At 53.6% G+C, this 19,848-nt stretch overlaps 1 protein-coding gene across 7 annotated transcripts; it reads left to right on the forward strand.

Annotated features, from left to right (window-relative positions):
• Positions 1-622: 622 nt before the first annotated feature.
• Positions 623-18,911, forward strand: TAOK2 (TAO kinase 2). 7 transcript variants are annotated; one of them, XM_060648928.3, is made up of 19 exons: positions 626-1,412; positions 4,466-4,632; positions 4,820-4,891; positions 4,990-5,091; positions 5,589-5,634; positions 5,767-5,863; positions 6,012-6,125; positions 6,231-6,322; positions 8,378-8,471; positions 8,571-8,652; positions 9,455-9,622; positions 9,781-10,059; positions 10,227-10,388; positions 11,879-12,244; positions 12,327-12,530; positions 12,821-13,060; positions 16,191-16,403; positions 17,371-17,553; positions 17,646-18,911. In XM_060648928.3, the coding sequence occupies exons 2-19, from the start codon at positions 4,501-4,503 to the stop codon at positions 18,165-18,167; spliced, it is 3,168 nt and encodes a 1,055-aa protein (XP_060504911.1). In that variant the 5' UTR covers positions 626-1,412; positions 4,466-4,500; the 3' UTR covers positions 18,168-18,911. The 7 variants fall into 7 exon arrangements, with proteins under 7 accessions (XP_060504909.1, XP_060504910.1, XP_060504911.1 ...); XM_060648929.3 differs by having other exon boundaries at positions 627-1,412; positions 9,799-10,059; XM_060648932.2 differs by lacking the exon at positions 17,646-18,911 and adding an exon at positions 17,126-17,233 and having other exon boundaries at positions 627-1,412; positions 17,371-17,397.
• Positions 18,912-19,848: the final 937 nt, after the last annotated feature.

Genomic DNA, 19,848 nt, shown 5'->3' on the forward strand with positions numbered 1-19,848 from the left:
TGTCTTGCTTTCTTGTATGAAATAAGGTTGATAGTTCCCACTAGTTGATAGAATTAGGTGGGTGTGGTCATGGAAATGCTCTGACATAAAGGCTTTGTGACCTTGGGCAGGTCATGCAATTGTGAGATGCCTGCTTCCCGAAGGGATTTGACAGACTGAGTTTTCCTAGCAGATTCCTCGAACTTAGGACCCCACGTCCTGGCTGTATGGTTACTAACCAGAGCAGTCCATTTTCCCGCCTTTTCCGAGCCCAGCAAGCCTCCCTCCCTTGCCCCTCCCAACAGCTACCCTACACGCAGGCGCAGATCACGGCTTCTTCTTTGCTTCTACTCGCGCCCCCTCAAAGCTTCCCCTAGCAACAAGCTCGGGCTCTGCGCTGAGGCGGAGCGAACGCATGCGCCGAAGCCCTCTCCACCGCCAGTTGTCGGACTGCGCGCTGAGCTCCTCCCCCTCCAAGCCTAGCCCTTCTCCCCGCCTCCTTCCATCCCAGGGTCCGCGTGGCGGAGCGCGCGCGCACTCCGGCTTGGTGGCTGCACATCTCCCTGGCCGCGGCAGTAAGGATAGAGGGGCGGGGCTCTTCACTTAGGGCTCCGCCCCCTTTGGCCCGGCGTCCCTACCGCGCCTGCGCGCTCCCGCCCGGTCTCCATCTTGGAATTGGGAGGAAGAGAGAGAGGGAGACCGGGACGAGACCGGGGCTGTGGTGCGGAGAGAGGCTGAGGCTGAGAAGAGGAGAGGGAGGGAAGGCGCGGGGACCACCCTTAGCTACAATCTTTCAGCTGCCCTCAGGAGCGGAAGGGGGAAAGGGAGGAGACCGGGGCGGGAGTGAGGGCTGTCACCCTCGGACCCCGGCGTGAGAGGGGCCGTGCGGCCGGACGTCCTCGGGGTGGGCCCCCTGTCGGTGGCCGAAGACCTGGGGCTCAGGCCCTTCCGTCGTGAATTTCCGGGCTTGACTCCTCGCTTCTCAAATATCCGGGTATCAGCCCCTCAGATCCCACATATCCCGGACTCGGGTCCTAACCTCTCTAAACCTGGGGCTCCGTTTCATAGGATTTCAAATATCGGGTTCAGGTCCCTGCGTGCACCAGTATCCGGGGTTCATTCCCCACGCGTTCAGGTATCAAATTCAGCCTCCCTTCGTTCAAATATCTGGGGTTCAGACCCCACAATCAGAAATCCGGGATTCAGCAACTGTCGCCCTCGCGGAGGAGGAGGACTGGACCGCGAGGTCAGATCAGGTTGTCACCCCCTCCCCTCCAGGGGAGGCTTCCCGGGCCCGCCCCTCAGGAAGGGCGAAAGCCGAGGAAGAGGTGGCAAGGGGAAAGGTCTCCTTGCCCCTCTCCCTGCTTGGCAGAGCCGCTGGAGGACCCCAGGAGGAGGCGGAAGCGCTGGGGCACCATAGTGACCCCTACCAGGTGAGACGGGGTGCAGGGGCGCGGGTCCCTGTGTCTAGCATTGAGAAGAAAGCGTGCTCCTTTTTGAGGAACTGGGCCTGGGTAGGCCCTCTCCTCAGGATGAAGCCCAGTGGGCCAGTGGTCAGCCTCTGGCTAGCCGTGCCTTCTGCTGCCACCTTGTTCCTCTTCCTTCATAATGTCTGTTTCATGGGGGACCTCAGGTGACAGGGTCTTTGATGTCATGGGGGTCACGCCCTAAGGTGCTTGAGCTAATTAGATGGGTTTGCACTCTTTTGCTCTTCTCCCATGTTCACTTTGTCCCTCACAGCTACCTGTTCTCCATTATACCTCTTTCTCCTGATTGCTCTGGGGTGTTGATTCCCTTGCCTCTGATCTCTATGATGCGTCCACTTAGCTTTTTTTTTTAGGCATGATCTGGTTGGATTTCTTGTCCTTTGAAGGAAGTGTGTGTGTGCATTTGTGTTTGGGGATGCCTGGCAATATTTTCCCCCACCTGTATTGTTACCTTCGAACCTCCTGCTGATGGTGATACATTTGTCAAGTGGTCTGTCATTTACAAGTGTTTTATATCTGTTCTCTCATGTGACACCCCCCCCCCATTCACCCTGTGGGGGCCTCTTTTATTGCCGTCTTCCCATTTTACAGTTGAGAATATTGAGGCTCAGAGAGGTTGCTCAAGGTCACACAGTAGCAGAATCAGGATTTGAACCCAGGTTCTTGATGAAGTTTTGCCCCTGCTCCATACCTGTCTCTTGCCGTCTCTTCTTGGCCAGGGGTCCAAAGGGGAATGAGTTGGGGTGAGATAGAAGAATGGGGGGTGGGGTGGGGAGAAGAGCTTCCTTTTTAGGAGGACTGTACTCAGAAGCTTTCCCTGATGGGAAGCTCTGGCTCCTGTCTTCTGTCTCATGGATTTTTCTCCCTACTGTGACCTTCATCTCTACCCTGATTCCAGTCTTTGGTCTGGGTTCCTGAGAGGGTTCTGTCTTTTGACAAATGATAGCCATAGTGGTGTCTCTTCACAGTTAAAGCCAAGCTGCTGGGATAGGATGATCCCCAAAGTCTTAAGTCCTTTTTGTGGTGACCCTGGAGGCAGGGAAGGAAAAATCCATATGCTGAGTGTCTGCATAGTGTTCTTAAGGATGAGATCTCATTAAAAATCTCACAACAGCCCTGTGCTGTAATCCGTTTTACTGAAGAGAAGACCAAGCATAAGGAACTTACTCAAAACCCTGTTGCCGTATGTTGCCGATGAGATGTACTGTTAGTGTAGTTTAGGGACAGACAGACTTGTGTTTCCCCATCTGCAGAATGGTGATAACATTGTCCCTTTGAGAAGGTGGCTGTGATTTAGCACAGACCTTGGTAATTGCTCAAATGTTCATTATTTGAGGTAGAGGCCCCGTGTGATATTTTGTTGGCATCCTTACTTGTGGCCTATGGTCCTGGGTTGGCATTCTGGGCTGGGTGCTGATAAAGAGGTCAAGAAGATTCCTTTGGCAAGTTGTGAGCACCTGCCTTTGTGTGTGGGTGTGTGGTGGGGGTGAGGGGTGCTTGGCAGGGTTGCTGGCAGGAGAATGGAGAAGGGGGCCGATTCTGAGCAGCTTGGGAGCTGCTGAGGGCTTGGCTGAGGGCAATCAATCAATCTCCTAGGCTATTCTGAGCCCTCTGCACCCTGGGGGCCCACCGGAGAGTCAGGCTTACTTCTTGCCCTCCAGCTTCCAGTTGGGCTGAGACAAAATTAACAACACAACAGGAAACAATGCCCGACAGAATATAATTACATGCTAAATTGTTAGGTGCTTTAAAGGAGCTAGAACTCTGCCCTGGGAGTCCAGCTCTGCTGAAGGCTCTTTTGTGCCTAAATTCCAACAAGTGCTTAGCCAGGAGCTTGGCCTGGCATTCCCTGGGGAAAAGGGGCGGGGTCCTTGGCTACCTGGTACTGCAGGCTCTTTCTCTGGGTGTTGGGCTGGGTGCTCTAGGAGCTCTCCCCAAAGGCTGGAGTGGTCAAGGGAGGCTTCCTGCAGGAGGGGGCTAAGAGAGTAATAAGCACACAGGCCTGACTGGAGAGAAGGTCCTCTTTTCTGACCTTGAAGAAGTCCTCCTTCCTTTCTATGCCTCAGTCACCTCATCTGTGAAATGGTGATCACTATCCTGCCCTGCTTGTTTCATAGCACTGTTTTAAAAACAGTGGTAGAGGACCAGCTTTGGACGTCACTTAACCTTTCTGAGCCTGTTTCCTCATTGCAAGATAAGGGTACCCCGATAGTAATACCTCACAAGGTTGTGGCAAGGGTTGAATGAGAGAGATGCATGTAAGGTGCTTACTGTACATGCTCAATAAATGTTATTTGTACACCACAAATGTCCTGTACCTGTGTGTGATGCATATGCAATTGGACTGGTCAAGTAAGACAGCCCAGGTCACAGAGAGGTCCCCAAAGCCAGCCACCATTTCTGTCCCTGTCCTTCCCATCCTCCCTGCCACAATGTCCCTAGCCCTTTTTTGAGAGCAAGTCTTCTGGCCCTTCTGGGCCAATACCCACTTCTAACAATGGCCGGATTTCCACTACCTCCGGCCTGGCCGTTTCCTGCTCTCTTCCAGGGTGTGAGAGGTTGAGGGAGGAGGGGGCCTCGACGCCAAGGGGAACAGGAAGGTGCCTGGAAATATTTGGGGTATGGGACTTGTGGGACAGGACACTTGGGAATCTGGGGTTCTGGCTAGGAGGTGGGATCTTTTATTCTTGAGGGGAGAAGTAGGGGGGTTGTAGGGAAATGGATCTTACTGAGGGCTGAGGGGGGTGGTGAGGATGCTTAGCTCTCAGTCTTCCTAGCAGTTTTAGGGACTCCAGGGACCCGGCCCCCGTGCTCTGGTTGCTAGGGCAACTTAATTTTTTTGGAGCTTTGATGTTGTTCCTAATCTCCCCCTTGCCCTTCCTCAGCGGTGCCTCCCCCTCATCAGGGAACTAGGGGAGGAGAAGGCAGAAATTTGAGGGGTCCCTGCCTCTCTCTGAGTGTCTCATCTTCGCTGTAAGGGTCCCCTCTTCATTCTCCAGGTCAGGCCCCACTCTCAGGGCCCCCAGGGGCCATCATGCCAGCTGGGGGCCGGGCCGGGAGCCTGAAGGACCCTGATGTGGCTGAGCTCTTCTTCAAGGATGACCCTGAAAAGCTCTTCTCTGATCTCCGGGAAATTGGCCATGGCAGCTTTGGAGCCGTGTACTTTGTAAGTTGGGGCTTAGGAGAATGGGGTAGGGATGGGCACTGCATTCTTCCCCCTGTGGACCTCCAAGCCTCCTTCTGCGCTGCCGTACCACACCAGCCTTTCCCGCCCTCTCCTTTTGGGCCAAAAAATCTTCCCGCTGCCCAGTTCTCACCAAGGGCTCTCACCAGCTTCTGGTCTGGTCTTCTAGGCCCGAGATGTCCGGAATAGTGAGGTGGTGGCCATCAAGAAGATGTCCTATAGTGGGAAGCAGTCAAATGAGGTGGGTCAGGTTTGACAAGAATGGTGAGGGACAGAGCAGGGGACCCCAGGCTCAATGTGCGGGCTGAGTAAACCTCTTCTCCCCTGACCTCCTCTCAGAAGTGGCAGGACATCATCAAGGAGGTGCGGTTCCTGCAGAAGCTCCGGCACCCCAATACCATTCAGTACCGGGGCTGTTACCTGAGGGAGCACACGGCTTGGGTGAGCTAGCCCACTGAATCTGGCCTGATCTTTGCCCCCCATCCTTGTCCTGGTCCAGTCTCTTAGGTGGGCCCTGTTCCAGGTGCCATTATGGGGACCTTGGAAGGGAGGAAGTCTCTCCCAACCTCTTTAGTCCTCAGGCAAACCCATGGACAACAGTGTCTCCAGAAAGAGAGGCTGGTTTGAAGAGAGTCATAAACTGTTAGTAGTTGGAAAGGGGCATATGGGCTGGAGGAAATGGAGATATAATGGGGCTTTGAAAGGATTCAGATGGGAGTTGTGGTGTCTCGTCTCCCCTTCCTAGGGGAGGCCCTGACTAGGAACTCTCCCACCACCACCACCACGTTTTCTCAGTTGTCCTTCCTCTTTGTCTTCACCCTGGAGGTAATGCCTGAGTGAAGGATAGGCAGAGAAGCTCTCTGTTTGGATCTCTGCCCAAGAGAGGTGGGCCAGGGGTGACCAGATGTGCTTATCTCTGACCCTTCACCCTTTCTTAGCTGGTGATGGAGTATTGCCTGGGCTCAGCTTCTGACCTTCTAGAAGGTAAGTGGCTCTTTGGCCAACAAGTGGGAGAAGTGAGAAGAGCAAAGAAGCTGTAGGGAAAGGGATCAGGGGAGCTTGTTCCAGCCCCACCCTTGGGCTCCCTCAGTTTGATGTTTTTCCCTCACTCCCCAGTGCACAAGAAGCCCCTTCAGGAGGTGGAGATTGCAGCTGTGACCCATGGGGCCCTTCAGGGCCTGGCTTACCTGCACTCCCACAACATGATCCATAGGTACAAGGAACATTGACAATGGCTGGGAGGGGGTGCGCTCTACACCACTTATTCAGCTGGGCTGCGCCTTCTTGGAAACCTGGTGCTAAAGCCCCTTGCCCAGCCTTCCTGAGGTGTATGCCTCATCCTTGTGCTTCATCTCTGGCAGGGATGTGAAGGCTGGAAACATCTTGCTATCAGAGCCAGGCTTGGTGAAGCTAGGGGACTTCGGCTCTGCATCTATCATGGCACCCGCCAACTCCTTTGTGGGCACCCCATACTGGTGAGTGGGATGGTGGTGAGTGGAGGGAGCCCCTAGGATGTTGGGAGCAATAGTTGGCAGAGTCTGGGCAGGTGATAAGCCTCTTTCTCCTGACCATTCTCCCAGGATGGCTCCAGAGGTGATCCTCGCAATGGATGAGGGGCAGTACGATGGCAAAGTGGATGTCTGGTCCTTGGGGATAACCTGCATCGAGCTGGGTAAGGACGACATCCTCTGTTTCTTCATCCTCTTTTCTCTCCACTGCTTTCTCTTTCTCTGTCTCTTTCCATCCCCATACCATTTCATCCTCAGGCCTCCAAGCTCCTGTCCATTTTGACTGTACCCTTGACCCCCAAGTCAGACAGCTGTCAAATCCTGCCAGTTCTTAGACCTAAGGATATCAGAGCATTCTTTTCCTGTCCACTACTCTAGTTTTACTTTTTTTTTTTTTTTTTTTTTTTTTTTTTTTGAGTGCTAGCTATGTACCACGCTATGCTAGCAGGTTTTGGGGGTATAGCAGTGAATGAGGTTCTTGGCCTTGTGGAACTTACATTCCAGTTGGAGAAACAGATGTGTTTTCTCTTACTGGGACAGAAGCTGAATGGAGGTTACAAGAGCAGTACAACCATAAAACAAGAGACTTGATCTATTTCAGGGGCTAAGGAATATCTTACAGCAGATATCTAAGCAGAACCATAAAGTAGATAATAGCTGTTTGAAAGACTATAGGGAAGAGCATTCCAGATAGGTAAGAGCAGGCATGCGGAGCTGAGACTGGCTTCAGTTGTTTGAAATATTGCAGGTAATGCCATGTAAAGAGCAGTGAATGATAAGGCCAGAGAGTAAGGCTTACATGAGTTCATGAGGCCTTGAAGCCTGTCTGGGTTCTCGTCTCTGCCAGCCTACGCTACTGAAATTAACTATTAGTGAGGTAATGTTTGTAAAGCCTCCAACACAGTGCCCGGCACAGACAGTTGCCCAAGAAAAGAGATGCTGTTAGTCTCTCTTATCAACAACTTCCTGCCATGATCTTTCCTACCGCCAGTCTCTTCTTTCCTCCAGTCTCTCTTATGTCAGAGAGAGCCGCCCTAGCCAGGTGCTGTTGCTTCACCCCCCTCCTCAGAGCCATCAGTGCTCCCCATTCCCTTCAAGACCTATGCCATCCCTGTGCTTCCTTCCACCAAGCTAAAAGCCCCGCTTTCTGAAAGTTGACTCTCACCTTTGTAAGCTCCACACCCTGAGTGTGCCATGAACTTTTCCACTTTTCTTAACTTGGTTTGTATTTTGTCTTCTGCCCGAAGTCCGAGATTTGGACACGCCCTTTCCCTCCATGTCCACATTATGTGCATTTGTCACTCGAGACCACAGCTGGGCAGGTGACGCAAATACATTGGAACAAGCCAGGTAGAAGAAAAATATAGAGCTGTCCATTTTATTCCTACTTTTTGGTAGAGATGTGGACGCCGAGAAATATTTCTCTGTTATTGAAAAGAAACCACCAGTCCTGGTTATAAGCAGATAGTGCGTATCAAAGAAGTAATGTGAAAAAGATTACGGCAAACTGGAGACTGCTATTGCTTTGCTCTAGCCCATCGTTATGCGGAAGTGTCGGCTCCTTTTCACCACATCTAAGTTTTTAGAAGAAACCGGACATTTAGATTATTATTACTAAATTGCTCGGTTGGAATGTAATTTAAAAATCGCTATTTGGGCCAAAAACATAACAAAACATTTGTCTGGGCCTCGAGGAGCTCCTGGCTTGCAACTGCTAATCTAAGGCCCAGCTCCAATATCCCTTTTTCCAAAAGACCTGCCCTTAATCCCCTGCACACCTACCAGCTTGAGAACCCACATGCACTCCCAGCTTCCCAACCATTTTTCTGTCTCCCTCTTGTAACTTGATAGTACTTGTTGAGTTTTACTTAATCTTTCCTGTTAGGCTAGAGGTTCCTTGAGGACAGAGCCTGTCTCTTGTTTTTCCTTATCTTTCCCTTAACACTTAGCAAGTTTTTGCTCTTACTTGGCACCTAATAGAATGTTAGTTGGGCTGATAACTGCTTCTTTCTGCCTTTGATCTCTATTCCACTGTGTACAGGGGAGAGGATAGGTGTTACATTTTATGGAGGAAATTAATTGAGATGATGAGAATTGCTCAGGGCCATACAGCAAGGAAGTCAGGGAGCTGGGGTGTGAACCCAAATCCTCTGATTTCCATTCCACTCCTCTGCCCATCTGCCACCTCTCACCTTCTCCCTGTTGACCTTTCTCTGTAGCGGAACGGAAACCACCGCTGTTTAACATGAATGCGATGAGTGCCTTATACCACATTGCACAGAACGAGTCCCCCGTGCTCCAGTCAGGACACTGGTGAGGACTGGGATTCCTGGGCCCAGGGGTTAGGCCATAGGGTAAGGCTACCTGGCTCATGGCCTCCCCCCGCCTTCCTCATCCTCCCATGACTTCTAGGTCTGAGTACTTCCGGAATTTTGTTGACTCCTGTCTTCAGAAAATCCCTCAAGACAGACCAACCTCAGAGGTTCTTCTGAAGGTAAGGGCTCACTGGCCTAGCATTCTCCTAGAACCATTGCCTGTTAGAACCACAAAACCCTTCAGTGAAATTAGTGATTCCCAGCTCTTCCTCCACCAAGAACTTCATGTATGAATTCCCACCCGCATTCCCAGTGCCCAATGGACTCTGTGTTTTGCAAGATTTTGTCTACCAGACTGTCTTTATTTATTAAGTAATAATTTGTTTTCCCATCTTTTATTAATCAAAGACGTATATAATTGCCAGCCAGAGCTTCTGGTCTGCGTGCGATAACCAGGGTTACCACACTGATCTGATGTAATTCAAGCCAAAAGCCTGGGTAGCCTTGTCATGGGTAAATGTATGATTTCCCTTAGGTGTGTTTTGAGATATCAAAAGTAGAGGGGCCCCCATTCCCTTCACAGATCCATGGGGCCTAAGGAGCCCTAGTTGGGAACTGATGTAGACAGTCTAGTTTGACCTACTTGTTTTATAATTGTGGGATACCTTATGAAATCCAGAGAGGCCTCATGACATGTCCAGGGGCACACAGCATGTTGATAGAGGACCTGGACTAGAATCCAGATCTCCTGACTGTTCTTGTCTGTCAGCTGTGCTTGGAGGAACAGGAGCCTGTCTGGGGAGGGGTGATTGGGTGGTGAAAATGTGGGGGCAGGGCTTACCTAGCACAAGGCCAGCATCAGCTCCTGGTGGGCATGGGCCCCAGGGAAGTTCCTCAGGCCAGAGGGAGTGTCAGGGCCCATGGGATATTTGGGGTGGGGGTAGGTGCTCTGCAGCAGGCCTCAGTGTTCTCTCCCCTCAGCACCGCTTTGTGCTCCGGGAGCGGCCACCCACAGTCATCATGGACCTGATCCAGAGGACCAAGGATGCCGTGCGGGAGCTGGACAATTTGCAGTACCGAAAGATGAAGAAGATACTGTTCCAAGAAGCACCCAATGGCCCTGGTGCTGAAGCCCCAGAGGAAGAGGAGGTGACCCAGCTTACCCTGCCACCCTTTTTTCCCCACTGTGTTTTGCTTGCCTCCTAGCAGCTGCTTGGCTCACCTTCCCTCTCCCTCCTCCTGCCCTCTGTCTCCCTGTGCTATCTCCATATACATACCCCTTATCCTTCCCCTTCCCTGCCCAACAGCCTGCGCCCTGTCCACAGGAGGCCGAGCCCTACATGCACCGGGCTGGGACGCTGACCAGTCTAGAGAGCAGCCACTCAGTGCCAAGCATGTCCATCAGCGCCTCCAGCCAGAGCAGTTCAGTCAATAGCCTAGCTGATGCCTCGGACAACGAGGAGGAAGAGGAGGAGGAGGAAGAGGAAGAGGAGGAAGAGGAAGGCCCCGAAGCCCGAGAGATGGCCATGATGCAAGAAGGGGAGCATACAGTTACCTCCCATAGTTCCATCATCCACCGACTGCCGGTATGCAGCTCACCCTCAGGAGGCCTGATGGTGACAAGGCCAAGCCCCAGCTCTCCCTCCCAAGTGTGATTGCTCCTCCTCTAAGTCAGACTGGGTCTCCAGGGATCTCCTTTTGGGCCCAGTGGCCTCTGAACCTTGGGCATCCCTTTCACCTTCCCTTCCTCTAGGGTTCTGACAACTTGTATGATGACCCCTACCAGCCGGAGATGACCCCAGGTCCTCTCCAGCCACCCGCAGCCCCAGCTCCCACCTCTACCACCTCTTCTGCCCGCCGCCGGGCCTACTGCCGCAACAGGGATCACTTTGCCACCATCCGTACTGCCTCCCTGGTAAGTGTAGCCATCCTCCCTCAGCCTGGATGCCCCAAACTCTTAAGTCCAGAGATGATTTGTTTTTCCCCTCTGGCACTGGATTAAGTTCAGATTCCGCTCTTTTTGTTGCCGTCTTTCACTTTCTCCTCTCCTTGACCCTCTCCATTCTCTTCTCCCAACGGACTGTTTTGGTCACATTGCCCGATGTGGGTATTCCTAGTTTGATAAACTCTTCCTCCATTTTCATGGCTAGGCTTAAGTAGCATGTCCTGGGGTGCCTTCCCAGGCCCTTGACCAGCCAGGTGCATCACATCCCTGTGCTGTGGTGCTCCTAAATGACATTACGATAGGTGTGCTGGATTTTATGCTCCTGGAGGGCAGGAATAGTGGCCAGTGTCTGCCTCCTACCATGATTGGCTCTCAGGCTCACACACATGCCTGAGTATTTCATCCTTCCAGCTCCTCTGGAGAGAGAGGGTATGATCCCAGTTGAGAGATGAGGCAGTGGTGACTCAGACATTCTGCTTGTCCAAGGCACTTGCCGAAACACCTTTGGTGGTTTTCATATTCTCAAATTAAGCAAGACTGGTTCTCCTAAGATCAAGTCATAGTAATGTTTTTCTCAGTTCACAGGAAAAGATGGGTAGACTTTTCATAAAACACAGTCTTCCATCCATACTTTGAGTAAACCTTTAGATTTCATTCTTGCTTAGTTGCGAGCACCAACATTAATTCCGTTATGGGCCAGTGATTGGTCTAGTATATTCTTATGGGACAGCTCTTCAGATCCTTAGTGCTTTGTTGTACTGTGTAGAGAGGTCCAGGGTTTCCTGGACCTGATTTCCGGTCCCTGATTTCCAGGGACTTGGCCACCTGGACTAGTTGGAGTTGTGCCCACTTGACAATGGGACCTGAGCTCCAAACCTCAGATGTGGACATCCAGGCCCAGTGTTCTTGATACTCCCAACATCTCAGGGCCCAGATCCCAGCTGCATACCTGGGCTGTAATGAGTCCTCAGTGTTTGCTGAAGGGGAAGAAAAACAGTGTTTGTTAGTTTAGAGTGTTCTAGACGCTATTATGCATGTATCAGGTGTAATCTCCACAGCTTTCTATAAGGAGGTGGTATTGTCCCATTTAGCAGATAAGGGAACTGAGGCTAGTGTCATTAACTTGCTTGAGGTTACCTGGTTAATAAGTGACCAAGCTGGGGGTTGGGCCCAGATATGTTTGACTTTGAACTAACCTGAATTGTTGCCACTTTTGCATCGGGCCCTGCGCGCGGCACCTTTTATCGACTCATTCAGTGATGTCAGCGTGTGAAATAGACTGTATCTCCATCATCCAGTGGAGGTGGGAGACTCAGAGGGGCTACGTGTGATGAAGGCACCAAATGAGAACCGAACCCATGAGTCTCAAATCCGTGTTCACCAATAGAGCATGAAAACCGTGTGAGTAATGAGATGAGGCCAGGACTGAGCCCCACTTCTCATCCTCTGTCCTGCCCCAGGTCAGCCGTCAGATCCAGGAGCATGAGCAGGACTCAGCCCTGCGGGAGCAGCTGAGTGGCTATAAGCGGATGCGACGACAGCACCAGAAACAGCTGCTGGCCTTGGAGTCACGGCTGAGGGGTGAACGTGAGGAGCATAGCGCACGGCTACAGCGGGAGCTTGAGGCACAGCGGGCTGGCTTTGGGGCTGAGGCAGAAAAACTGTCCCGGCGGCACCAGGCCATTGGTGAGAAGGAGGCACGAGCTGCCCAGGCCGAGGAGCGAAAGTTCCAGCAGCACATCCTTGGGCAGCAGAAGAAGGAGCTAGCGGCCCTGCTGGAGGCACAGAAGCGAACCTACAAACTTCGGAAGGAGCAGCTAAAGGAGGTGAGATGGGGCTGCAGCAACAGACAGGGCCTGTGGTGGGTGAGGTGCCCTGACTCCCTGCCCTCCCCATGGCCTTGCCCAGGAGCTCCAGGAGAACCCCAGCACACCCAAGCGGGAGAAGGCTGAGTGGCTTCTGCGGCAGAAGGAGCAACTCCAGCAGTGCCAGGCAGAGGAGGAGGCGGGGCTGCTGCGGCGACAGCGTCAGTACTTTGAGCTTCAGTGTCGCCAGTATAAGCGCAAGATGCTGCTGGCCCGTCACAGCCTGGACCAGGACCTGCTGCGGGAGGTAGGCCACCCCACCTTCCATCCCCCTCCCCACAGCACAGGCACCTGTTTTTCCCTCTACCCTCTTTCGTGCTGTGGTTTGGCTTCTCTTCCACACCCCTTGTTTCCTCGTGCCTGTGAGACGCTGCTAGAGCTCCCTGGGCTTCCATTCCCAGGCCAGTCAGCAGCTTGGCTCCTTTACACCCCTCAGCTCCCCATGCTCAGCTCCCTCTGCCAGGGAGTTCTGGGGCTCTCTTGACACCAACAAGGCTTCCTGACTGAGCTCTGGGCCCTGCCTCCCTTCTGCCTCAGGATTTGAACAAGAAGCAGACCCAGAAGGACTTGGAGTGTGCGTTGCTGCTGCGGCAGCATGAGGCCACGCGAGAGCTGGAGCTACGGCAGCTCCAGGCCGTCCAGCGCACACGGGCCGAACTCACCCGCCTGCAGCACCAGACAGAGCTGGGCAACCAGCTGGAGTACAACAAGCGGCGTGAGCAAGAGTTGCGGCAGAAGCATGCAGCCCAGGTTCGCCAGCAGCCCAAGAGCCTCAAAGTACGTGCAGGCCAGCGTCCCCCGGGCCTCCCGCTCCCCATTCCTGGTGCTCTGGGACCACCCAGCACAGGCACCCCTAGAGAAGAGCAGCCCTGCTCATCTGGCCAGGAGGCAGTCCTGAACCAAAGAATTCTGGGAGAGGAGGAGGAGGAGGAAGCAGTTCCAGAGAGAAGGATTCTGGGAAAGGAAGGGGCTACCCTGGAGCCAGAGGAACAGAGGATATTGGGGGAAGAATCAGGAACCCCTAGTCCCAACCCACAAAAACATAGTTTGATTGATGAGGAAGGTTGGGGTCTGCCTGAGGAGGAGATAGAAGAGCTTAGGGTCCCATCCCTGGCGCCCCAAGAGAGGAGCATTGTGGGCCAGGAGGCAGCTGGGGAATGGAGGTTATGGGAGAAGCAGGACGGGAGCCTCCTGGATGAGGAATTTGAGCTTGGCTGGATCCCAGGCCCAGCGCTGACCCCAGTCCCCGAGGAAGATGAGGAAGAGGAAGAGGGGGCGCCAATTAGGACCCCGAGGGATCCTGGAGATGGCTGTCCCTCACCAGACATCCCCCCTGAACCCCCTCCAACACGTCTGAGGCATGGCCCTATTAGCCAGCTCCCTGGACTCCTGTCCCATGGCCTCCTGGCTGGCCTCTCCTTTGCAGTGGGATCCTCCTCTGGCCTCCTGCCCCTGCTACTTCTGCTGCTGCTCCCACTGCTGGCAGCCCAGGGTGGGGGAGGCCTGCAGGCAGCGCTCCTGGCCCTTGAGGTCGGGCTGGTGGGCCTGGGGGCCTCCTACCTACTTCTTTGTACAGCTCTGCACCTGCCCCCCAGTCTGTTCCTCCTCCTGGCCCAGGGCACTGCACTGGGGGCTGTCCTGGGTTTGAGCTGGCGCCGTGGCCTTATGGGTGTCCCTCTGGGCCTTGGGGCTGCCTGGCTCCTAGCCTGGCCAGGCCTGGCTCTACCTCTGGCAGCTCTGGCAGCTGGGGGCAAATGGGTGCGGGAGCAGGGCCCCCGGATGCGCCGGGGCATCTCTCGACTCTGGCTGCGGGCTCTGCTACGCCTGTCGCCTGTGGCCTTCTGTGCCCTACAGGGCTGTGGAGCTGTGGGGGACCGAGGCCTATTTGCACTCTACCCCAAGACCAACAAGGATGGCTTCCGCAGCCGTCTGCCCGTTCCTGGGCCCCGGCGGGGTAATCCCCGCACTGCCCGACACCCGCTAGCCCTGTTGGCGAGGTTTTGGACCCTGTGCAAGGGCTGGAACTGGCGCCTGGCACGGGCCAGCCAGGGTTTAGCCTCCCACTTGCCCCCTTGGGCTATCCACACACTGGCCAGCTGGGGCCTGCTCCGAGGTGAGAGGCCCAGCCGTATCCCCCGGCTGCTGCCCCGTAGCCAGCGCCGGCTAGTGCCCTCTGCCTCTCGCCAATCAGCGCCCGGGACTCTAATTGGGCGGCGATCCCGACCCCGCCAGTCCCGGGCCCTGCCTCCTTGGAGGTAACCGACTAGCTCTTCCCCTGCCCGAATCTTAGAGCATCGAGCACTTTATTTCCCACTACTCAGTGAGGTTTCTCCAGTTCCAGTCCTCTCCTCCCTTTCACCCCTCCCTCCTTAGTACACTTCCCCACCTCAGCCCAGTCCTCTGGACCTCTAGACAGGCAGCCTCCTCCACCAGGAGTCCGGAAGTTACACTTTGTGTTCTCCTGACACTCCTCCCCACCCTAAGTTATTGCTGTTCTCCCGCTGTGTGTGTGCTCATCCTCACCCTCATCAACTCAGGCCTGGGGCCAGGGGTGGCGGTGGGTGGGAAGTCATGTTTTTTTTTTTCTCTCTTTGATTTTGTTTTTCTGTCTCCCTTCCAACCTGTCCCCTTTCCCCCACCAAAAAAAGAAAAAGACAAACACAAATAAAATATCTGAGCGGAACTGTACCTTTGGCCCAGGCTGCCTCTGTCTGCTTTGTCCTGCCGCCTAGCCTCCCCGGTATGCCCCCAGTCTGGACCCTTGGCCCCCAGTTCCATGACCTCTTCACCCCCATCTACGTTATCTTAACCCCTTTCACTCCTCAGCCTCATCCTCTCTGCCTTCATAGCTTCGTTGCACCATGACCACCACCAGCTCAGAGATCTGGGCCCCTGTTGAGCTTCCACAGAACTTCTTGGCCCCACAGCTCCCCTGTTGGTGGGTTCTTTTCCAGAAAGTGTCCTTAGGTTCCGGGGCCTTTTGTCCTTATCACCTGCCTTTTGTCCCAGCCCCTTCCCTATGTGGTTCCCTTCTGGGAACTGAATATCTCCCCTGACATTAATTAGGCTTTACCCTAGAGGGCTTGGGGAAGGGACTGCAAACCACAGTAGGGGGTGGTGAGTTTGGGGGGCCAGGCAGAGAGTGGGGGCATGGAAATGGGATTGGTTGTGGGCTTGGAATGGGAGCTGAGTGTATAAGGGGCTGGGCTGGGACGTGGAGATCTGGTCAGGGTAGCAGCTGCTGGCCCATTGAACCTGTCAGGCCCTTTCTGGCCACCTCCTTTGCCCCTTTCCCTTACGTGGCCCTAGATGGGGCCACCCCATCTTATCCATTTCTCAGCTCGGAGCTTATCCTCCTTCCCTCCCTCCCACCCTAAGGTGTTGAACCTGGGGCTTTCTCTGTCTTTCCTTAGCTGTGTCGCTCTCTTCCATGGGTGTGCTATGTGACTTGGTTTTCTCACTCTTGTGCACGTTCTGTATCTGCTCACTTGGTTTCTGTCTCTGGGTTGTATTTCCTCTGTCTTTGCATGGTCAGAACTTCTTGTGTGTACTCCGTACCCTAAAGATTCTCCGTTCTCTGTCCACGAATTCTCCTGCTGTTTCTTGTGTTTTCTACCCAACCCTGAACATGCTCTTGGAACATGCTCTTGTTTACTTGTATCTCTTGCCCATTGAGAACCTTCCTGATCTCTCTTCAGCACAATCCCATCTCTCCATGTCTGTCTGTATACAGCTCCCCCCGCCCCCTCTGTCTAACATGTTTTCTGTTTCTCTCCCTCTCCCTGTCTCTGCTTCTGTCTCCTCTCCTCCTCTCTCTCTTCTCCCCTTCTCCCCTGGTTCCTCCTCCTCCTCCTCCTCCTCCTCCTCTCCCTTGCCCCCATCTCCCCTTGGTCCGTCCACTGCATAGTCTAAGGAGCTGCAGATCAAGAAGCAGTTCCAGGAGACGTGTAAGATCCAGACTCGGCAGTACAAGGCCCTGCGGGCACACTTGCTGGAGACCACACCCAAAGCTCAGCACAAGAGCCTCCTTAAGCGGCTCAAGGAAGAACAGACCCGCAAGCTGGCGATTCTAGCCGAGCAGTATGACCAGTCCATCTCAGAGATGCTCAGCTCGCAGGCGGTGAGGCCTGGGGTCCAGGGAGGGAGCGTGGTGGAGGCTGGCCTTTGTACTCCCGCCTTGGTTATGGGAAGTTGGAAGTGGGGGAGTGCGGGGAAAGATGGGGCTTTTGTTCTTGGGGGAAACTTGGATACTCTCCCGCTGTTAGTATTCTCCACAATGGTTTTTTATCTCTCTTGAGTATTTTCTTAAGGTCTTGACAAAGCCAGCCTGACTACTCTACCAAGAACCATCAAGGAAAGAGTGGCTATAATTGTTTCCTGGGCCTGAGTTAGTTTAATGTGTGAACAGGGAGCAAATCAAAATGATCGTGGCCCTTGGGCCGATTTACCCAGACTTCTGAGGATTTTGAAGATTGCTGTTCTAAAAGTGATCACACAACAACACTGGAATGGGCCAATTAAAAAATATCCATAGCGTAAAAAGTGACAGTGCCCCTATTCATTGCCATTCTCTCACCCAGTCCCATTCTCTGACCCAATCTCAGTTAACTATTAATAATTGTATTTTAGGTTTTTTCCCTATGCATATTTGAAAGATTACACAAAATTATAAACAAAAGTAGGATTGTGTTGTACATACTGCTCTCTTCTTTTTCCACCTAGTATTTCTTGGACATTTTTCCATGTCAGTACACCTATCTCATTTTTTAAACAGTGTAGAATTTTCCATGGTATGGACGTACCATAATTTATTTAACCCATCCCTTATTGGTGGACATTTAGGTTGTTTCCAGTATTTTGCTATCACAACGCTTCAGTGAACACCTTCGAGCACATGTGCAAGTATACCTGGGGGATAAATTCCTGGAAGTGTAATTGCTGTGTCACAGGGTATGGCGACCTTTCATTTTGATAGATGTTGAGACTGGCTGCTTCTTGAAACCTTAGGGCCCAGGCCTACCTGGGGCAGGGGAGGATTGCGGGGGTGGGGGAGGAGGCCCCTAAAATTAGTTCTCCCTGTTTGCTAGCTACGGCTTGATGAGACCCAGGAGGCAGAGTTCCAGGCCCTTCGGCAGCAGCTGCAGCAGGAGCTGGAGCTGCTAAACGCCTACCAGAGCAAGATCAAGATCCGCACCGAGAGCCAGCATGAGCGGGAGCTGCGGGAGCTGGAGCAGAGGGTGGCTCTGAGGCGGGCGCTGCTGGAGCAGCGGGTAAGGGGGCTCCGGCACCAAGAGGCGCTGGGGAGGGCAGGCTCCCCACCTCCTGCCCCCGGATGCGCTAACCTCTTTTCTGGGTGTCCCAGGTGGAAGAGGAGCTGCTGGCCTTGCAGACAGGGCGCTCCGAGCGAATCCGGAGTTTGCTCGAGCGGCAGGCCCGTGAGATCGAGGCTTTCGATGCTGAGAGCATGAGGCTGGGCTTCTCCAGTATGGCTCTGGGGGGCATCCCAGCCGAGGCTGCTGCACAGGGCTATCCTGCTCCACCTCCTGCCCCTGCCTGGCCCTCCCGTCCTGTTCCCCGATCAGGGGCACACTGGAGCCATGGCCCTCCTCCACCGGGCATGCCCCCCCCAGCCTGGCGTCAGCCCTCTCTGCTGGCTCCTCCGGGTCCCCCAAACTGGCTGGGGCCCCCCACACAGAGTGGGACACCTCGTGGTGGAGCCCTGCTGCTGCTAAGAAACAGCCCTCAGCCCCTGCGGCGGGCAGCCTCAGGGGGCAGTGGCACCGACAACGTGGGCCCACCTGCCGCTGCAGTGCCTGGGCCTCTGAGCCGTAGCACCAGTGTCGCTTCCCACATCCTCAATGGTTCCTCCCACTTCTATTCCTGAAGTGCAGGGTGGATGAGCAGATGAATGGGGCAGGGGCAGGGCCAGGGGTGGGTGGAGCCGGTTCCTGGAGGGCTGTAAGCTTGAGGTCCACCCACAGGTGGGGGACAGGATGTTGGCTCCAGCTCCCCTTAGACCTCCTCATCTCATGAGCTTCTTGGGCTGGCCAGTGGCCCAGGGCCAGCTTGGGCCTCGGTGCCTCAAGGCTGACCAGGAGCCCTTGCCTCCCCACCATGGTGCCAGGGTCTCTCTCCATCACAGCCTTGGGAAAGGAGGGAGATGTGCGTGTCAAATATTCATCTGGTCCCCTGGGGGAGGGGAAGGGTGGGTCTAGATATATTATATTCAGAGAACTATACTACCCCCTGTAATGGGGCCATGGACTGGGGATGCCAGGCCCCCCAGACCTGAGGTGTGGCAGAGCAGGTCTGGGTGGGGAGAACAGAAGGAAAAGGCCTTCCTAGGAAAGGATCAGGATGTTGTCTTGGGGTCAGGATGCCTGGTCTCTCCATTCCCCCGTTGCTGTCTGACGTCCTGTGCCGTTTTGTCCTTTATCTTTTTTCTTTTTCTTTTCTTTTCTTTTTTTTTTTTTTAATTGAGATCAGAGCTGGGGCAGGGGAACAAGGGAAGGACCTTGGAAGGGGCTGCTTCCAGACCTGGGGGCAGTCGTGGGAACCCCTCCCAGCTATGGGGTTGGCACAGAGCCCCACAGCAAGCTTTTAATAAACTGTTGGTTATTCTAACAGACCCCGGGACTCACCCTTTCTGTCTAAAGTGTGTATTAAGGACTGTTCATGGGAGGTGATAGTGTCATTTGTATTTAAAAAGAGAATTTATTGGGATGTGTAACTAAAAATTTCAGTGATTTTAATGACTTCAGGTAGGACTGGATCCACAACTTTAAAGGAGGTCATCCATCCCCTGACTTCTGCTTCCCTTTGTTTTGACTTTAAAGATTTCAAAAGGTTCACTTCACACCAGGCTCCTGGCAGCTCCAAGCCTGTATCTTCATAGCAATCTCAACAGCAAGAATGCCAGCAAAGTCCTAAAGTGACTTCATTGGCTCAGTCTGTAGCCAGAGGCCTGGGGTACTCCTGACCAGGTCTACGCCCTGTACCCACCCCTTAAAGGCTAAAAGAATTGGCTCAGGGACTAAATGGCTGTTTCCAGGGGGAAAAGGAAGACGTACACACCAGCTATCCCAAGTTCTATCATTATGTTCCTCACATTCTTCTTAAGGCCAGTTACTCAGACCTTCCTCCCAACTAGGCATTAGGTTATGATAGCTAAAAGCGTGATGATAATGAGGGCCCTGCTGGTCAGGCTGGAGGAAGAAGGGTAGGAGCCACCCTCTTCTCTGATAGAGCCTGGTGGCAGATTAGATGGCAGGGTCTGGAGGCTGGGACTTCCTTTGGAGAACCTGAGGGAAATGAAAGGGAATGGGGTGGGGTAGGGAGGCAATGGCTACTCACCTTCCTGGCCCACGGTATAGGGGTAAGAGAGGGGACCGTTTTTTTGTTTCACTATTTTTTAAGTTTATTTATTCATTTTGAGAGAAAGAATCTAAAGCAGGCTCTGTTCTGTCAGCACAGAGCCCTACATGGGGCTCAATCCCATGAATCATGAGATCATGACCTGAGCCCAAACCGAGAGTCAGTCACTTAATCTTATTTAAGTAATCTCT

Source organism: Panthera onca, chromosome E3, assembly GCF_046562875.1.
Source record: "Panthera onca isolate mPanOnc1 chromosome E3, mPanOnc1 haplotype 2, whole genome shotgun sequence".
Taxonomy (NCBI): domain Eukaryota; kingdom Metazoa; phylum Chordata; class Mammalia; order Carnivora; family Felidae; genus Panthera; species Panthera onca.